This window comes from Sinocyclocheilus anshuiensis, unplaced genomic scaffold (assembly GCF_001515605.1).
Source record: "Sinocyclocheilus anshuiensis isolate Anshui unplaced genomic scaffold, SAMN03320099.WGS_v1.1 scaffold16, whole genome shotgun sequence".
Classification (NCBI taxonomy): Eukaryota; Metazoa; Chordata; class Actinopteri; order Cypriniformes; family Cyprinidae; genus Sinocyclocheilus; species Sinocyclocheilus anshuiensis.
The window spans coordinates 71,028-77,201 of NW_015557057.1; the positions used below are offsets into that span (position 1 = coordinate 71,028).

Consider the following 6,174-nt stretch of genomic DNA (forward strand, 5'->3'; position numbering starts at 1 on the left):
TGCATTAAACAGTGTGTAAACACATCTAAATGCCACTTCAGGTGCAGCTTATGTCTGGATTGCAAAGATGAATTTTGTTGATACTCATTTCATTTGCTTGGTAACAGCCCAAATGTCTTATTATTCTAATTCACTGATTAAATGTAAGAATTTGACTCAAAAGATAATGCACACTTATAGAAAAATGGCTTTATAAAGGTAAAATACCCATAAAAGGTAAAAATCTATTTAAACTTATTGGAAAATATTAATTTCTATCTGACCACCACACAGAATATGAAGAATATGAAAAACTTTAGGCGTCAGCTGTCCACAAAAGTCCTTAAGATACCAGCATGATAACACATTCAATCAGTTGAATGAATGACTCAATGACTCACTCATTAAGTGACTTGCCGCCACTTACTGGTAGTTTAGTACGAAGGTAAATAAAAATATGCAGATTTAAGTATGTAAAAGCTGATAGAACACTGATGAAAATATTGCTTCAGAATAAATTGTTTACTCCACCAAAAATCTCAGTGATGCAGATATTTTGCTGGGATATTTTGTATGGAATATTGTCTGCTGACATTAAAAGTTCACTGTATATCGTAGTAATAAATATCATTTTTTCCAGCAAAGTAATTTTGTTTTCTTTTTAATTTAAACACATTAAATATTACATATGCATTTAATAAAATGTGTATGTCCATTACCGGTTTAGGTCTTAAATTTCATATAAGGTGGTATTAAAAAGGTCTTAAAAAGTCTTAAAGTTAACTTGTTCAAGTCTGCAGAAACCCTGAAAAACTAATAAAAATGACAAAAACACATCAAATTTACTAAAACTGTAAGTAACATTAAAATGAAAACTGAAAAGAATGTAAAACCTAAAATGATTACATTCAAAATGGTAAATAAAAATCTAGTATCTAAATGATACAAAAAAAAATTGTTTTTGAATAAAAGTCTTAAATTTAACTTGTTCATGTCTGTAGAAACCCTGGAAGGATCATGTGACCGTAAAGACTGGAGTAATGGCTGCTGAAAATTCAGCTTTGCCATCACAGGAATACATTATATTTTAAATTATATTAAATAGAAAACTACTGTTTTACTGTATATTAAATTAAATAATGCAGCATCAGTGAGCATAAGAGACTTAATTCAGAAACATTGACAAAATCTTAATTATTCCAAACTTTTGACCTGTACACACACACACACACACACATGTATATACACACACATATAAAGCTGAATAGGCTGTAAATTGATTTTGAAATCAGCCAATTGCTATGTTTGTCTATGACAATAGTTTAATGCTTAACTTTTTTTTACATTGCTTTATTCATTTTGCTGCCATCAGGATTGCAAATATTGAGGTCCAGATTGCCAAGCTGGATAGCGAGGCGTGGCCAGGCCTTCTGGACCCGGAGAGAGATCGCCTGATCCTCATCAATGAGAAGGAAGAACTGCTAAAGGAGCTGCAGTATGTAACGCCGTGCAAGCGCGCACCCAGCGAGGCAGAGAAGATCGAGTCTGAAAAGAAGCGACTCGAGAAGGACCTGCAAGCTGCACGGGACAACCAGAGCAAAGCACTGACCGAGAGGTAAGATGAAGAACTGGACCAGCAGAGTTCACTGTATTTGGTTCTTGTAGTAATTGTTTTTTTCCCGGTCATGTGAAGGAACCAAAGAATCGTAATGGGACGTTCTTGCAGGCCTGCATTTTTTTTCCCCATTTATTCTCTGCTTTAAAGTATTTCTTCAGCTATGAATAAATAAACAAATAAATAAAATCATTATCCAGCCATGGCAAATTATTGTAAAAGTCATGGGAAATTCTTGTAAATTTATTAGCCAGAAGGTGTGGGAACGAGGATCGTCTGTGGCAGAATTTGATACTGCAGTCTTTTAGTTTTTAACTTTTGATCTTTACCAGGCTACACCATCCACTTAATATACTGCACAAATAAATGTCTGACCCAGTGTTTTTCCCTTTCCCTGACAGCATGTTAGAGCAGTTTACCTGAAGCTTAGAGATCCATTCTCAGTCCGGTAGTCTCTCGGGGGTCTAGAATGACGATAAAGGCTTTGTGCAGTCATCTGTGGATCCTCATGTGGCTTCGAAGCCCAAAGGCAGAAGCACAGAGGTGGTTGCAGAGGGGGCAAGGTTCACCAGTAGTTGGAGCAGGGGCAGCGGCAGCTCTGTGTCTGCGTTCTCTTGCAGCTGCAATATGATGGTGACGATCCTCTTCAAATGCGGTGGCTGCTTTATTAATTCGGGCGTGCCAACTGGCTCTGTCAGGCGGCAAGCTCCAGCTGCTTTGGGTTCAGGTTGGCCCATTTTAGATGTGACTTGAGGTTATCTTTGAATCTTTTCTTTGGGCGCTCTTGGTGTCTGGACCCTGTGGCCAACTCTCCAAAGAACACCTGCTTTGGCATCCTCTGCGGGTCCTTGCGGATGACATGGCCAGACCATCGGAGCTGCATTTTCAGAATCATGGATTCAATGCTTGTTGAGCCAGCTCTGTCCAGGACATCTTAGTTGGTGACTTTGTCCTGCCAGCAGATCTTCATGATTGACCGGAGTGAGCGATGGTGGAACTGCTCCAGCTGTTTGATATGTCTCCGCGTCCATGTTTCGCAGCCATACAGAAGTGAGGTGAGGACCACTGCTCTGTATACTTTGAGCTTTGTGGAGAGGCGAATGCCGCTGTGTTGTAGAACTTTGGAGCGTTTAGAACTTGAGTTCTTACGTTGTAGAACTTGACTGGCCTTTTGGACTCTGGTATTGATCTCCTGGTCCAGGGATCCGTCGCTGGAGATTGTGCTGCCCAGGTACTTGAAGGTGGTAACATTTGAGAGCTGGGTGCCATCGATGGTGATGCATGGCTGGTCTGCTGATCTTCCTGGTGCAGGCTGGTATAGAACTTCTGTCTTACTGAGGCTGATAGTTAAGCCAAACAGCTTTGTTGCTACGGAGAATCTGTCTACGATGGTCTGTAGATGATTCTCTTGATGCGCCATGAAAGCACAGTCGTCTGCAAAGAGAGCTTCTGTGAAGAACCTCTCCAGTGTCTTTGTTTTGGTGGCCAGATGGTGAAGGTTGAACAGTGAGCCGTCGAGATGGTACCTGGTGTACACGTCCAGGTTCAGTTCTCTCACAGCATGTAGCAGCACTTGGGTGAAGAACAGATTGAAGAAAACCGAATTCAAAAAAGAAGCTCCTACTGGGAGCATGGAATGTCAAAACACTGACATGAAGAGATCCATTCTAATGTGAACAATAAAGGCGTCATTATCGTGGAAACACAACAGGGCTCTTATCTGGGACATTACAGCTGTGCTTTCAACACATTGGTGTCAAGGAAAATCTACTAAACAAGAATTAATCAAATCCAATTTTGAAAGCCTCTTTCAGAACTTAAAAAAATATTCACTAAAAACTTTGCTTGCAGAGACCACACTGCCAAAGATATTTTGCATTATGCAAAACGAGCAGCACAGCAGTCACTTTGTCCCTCATTTACTTTACTGCAGGCCCCATCCATTTTAACTGCGCAATTTGGTTTTGTAAATCTACAGCTAAAATGGCTGAAGTTGAACATCATGTATGCAAATGATTTATAAAAGTCTACTAGTTTACTGCTTGTGGTTTGTAGCGAGTCTTGAACTCTTAGAAGAGGCATCTGTGTTTTGAGATCAGGTTGCCTAGGTGAGAGAACCAATTAGACTTTTTTTTGCTTGACTCACTATCTTTCATCCTCTCTCTCTTTCTGTTGGTCTTTTTCTCACTCGTTCCCTCTCAGTTATTTGAACAGGGTCCTTGTTCTCTACTCTAGTTACTGTATCCTCGTTTAGCTTGGCGTTCTGCGCTCTTCCTGTAACATGATCAGCATAAAACGCTGGATCTAGGTTGAACACAATGGGCACCTTCTTCATTGCTGCCGTTTAATAATAAACCAACATCATTTTATTTGACCTACAGGAAGACTATAGAGACATCGATTAAAGAAGTAAATGGAGTTCAAATTAATTCCATTTTGTCATACAGGAATTGTGCAAGATTTGTTGAAGTGAGGTGATTATTATTTACTTATTGTATGAATAAATGTATTTATAATATTATAATTTTATTTACTATAAAAAAAAGATGTTAATGGCCAAAAGAGCCCATCATATGGATGAAGAGCCTCTTCAATGGGGGTTATGCGCAACAGACTTCCGTGTTCTGTAAAACAGGTCTCATCGCTTCCGGTTCAAGAGTTGTATGTGCATTGTTAAATATGGAGCTGTTTTACTCAAGATGCCTTCAAAGGAGATACCAAAGATTGTCATAACCAATGTCCATCACATATGCAGACTGATATCCAAAAGTTTTTTTATTTTTATTCTTTTCACTAACATTTAGATATTAAAATTGAGTAAAATGGCAACAATAAAAACAACTAGCTAGGTTAGCTGATTACCTTAAAATTCCTTAGATATCGCCATTAGTTCATGGCTGTTAACACTTTCTCCGACAAGCGGATGTGATGTGACCTGTTTTCCAGGTTTAGTCAGGTGACGTTCAACCAGAGTTGCCAAGTCTGCGTATTATATGCGACTTTGGGCTTCTTTTTTTGTTAAGTTGCTTGAAAAAATCCCATGTTGCGGTTTTTTGGGCTTATTTTAAAAAATATGGTTGCTTGTTAGGGAAATCTGACAAGCAACTTCATTTCTTTATGTTCGCCGTATCCTCCAATGCATTGATTGATACTCTGTCTGCTCACAGTTAATAGCCAACCAGTGCAATAATATAAAAGTGCTGCAGCATAATTTGCCAAATTTTATGCCCCCTCCTCCCCCTCATTGGAAAAAAATCACGTTCAAAAAGAAGGCGCGTGACGCTGTAATTCAAGCGATGATAGAAGTAGATGTAGAGGCTTGGGATGACTTTCTTTTAGCCTAATTTTGTAATTTTTGCAATGTTTTTGTAATGTATTAATTATCACGGGCTGTAATAAAAAACAAGTTGTCCTATACTAATACTAAGAGTAAATACATTTGGTTCGAATAGCCTATATTTTAGTAGGCTATAAATAGGTGGCTATGTTACAGCTTCCCTTTGAAGCTCTTGTGTTTTTCTCCTTTTCCATCTCTCCAATCCTATTCTGCACACAGGTGATTGGAGATGAGTTTTGTTCCCCCTTTGTTGCAGTTTGCTGATTTCTGTAAAATAACTTCTGTTTTTGCTTTTCAGATAAAAAGAGTGGTTTCAGTTTAATATGTTGCAGGCTCATATATTGGTAATAAATAATTGATAATAAATAATATTGATGATAATAAATCATCAAAAAAATATTGGGCTTGTTTTAGAAGCTGCGGTTGCTTATTTATCTTGCGAGAGTTGGCAACAGTGCGTTCGACATATACCCCATTTCACAATTTTTTTAAATCGTCCATGTGAAAACTGTTAACTTTTTGAAAAGCAAGTGTCCACTTCTCTTGTTAAAGAGAAGTTGGTCTGTTCCAATTCCTAACTCCAATAATAAACAATTGTCACAAAGTTCTCTCTGTTGCTTTGTTCAGGTTAAAGCTGCATTATAGAAGAAACAAACTAGTGAAGGAGCTGGAAGAGACAGTGAGGTTGGCGTCTTCCCTGCACACCCAGCTGAAAAGGTATTCTCCAACCCTGGCATTTAAATAAAATAGACAAATTCAAATGACACTCATAATATTGACAACATGTTTACTTTTTCTGTCTGTTGTCTAATTGGGATGCACCAGTGTTAATTGTTCTATATGATAAACTGGTGATTACATTCATATAAATGCCACTATTGTCAATAAACAGGAAACAGCTGTTATTAAAATTTAATTTAAAAAAATTAAAATTTTGTAATATTTTGTCTAAATAAAAATGCAACATTAAAAAAAGGAAAATCAGTCATTTTAAATGCTACAAGTGAAATCAGACATTATAGTTTTCTATATATAATGACATAATATTTATAATATTATAGAATAATTTACTCACTCTCATGTCATTTTAAACCCATAAGACTTGTTCATCTTTGGAACAAAAAAGACATTTTTATTATGATAAAAGATATTTGTAATATTCTCCTTTTTTAATATTCACACACACACACACACACACACACACACACACACACACACACACAAAGGCTTAGACAGAGTCGTT

The 6,174-nt window shown here is 37.5% G+C and overlaps 1 protein-coding gene across 1 annotated transcript in view; it reads left to right on the plus strand.

Annotated features, from left to right (window-relative positions):
* LOC107676440 (protein KIBRA-like) overlaps positions 1-6,174 on the plus strand; it is a 38,804-nt gene that overhangs the window by 19,536 nt on the left and 13,094 nt on the right. Inside the window, exons 8-9 of the mRNA XM_016470984.1 lie at positions 1,352-1,594; positions 5,559-5,648. Coding sequence (XP_016326470.1) covers positions 1,352-1,594; positions 5,559-5,648 — 333 coding nt within the window. The remainder of the gene's footprint in view (positions 1-1,351; positions 1,595-5,558; positions 5,649-6,174) is intronic.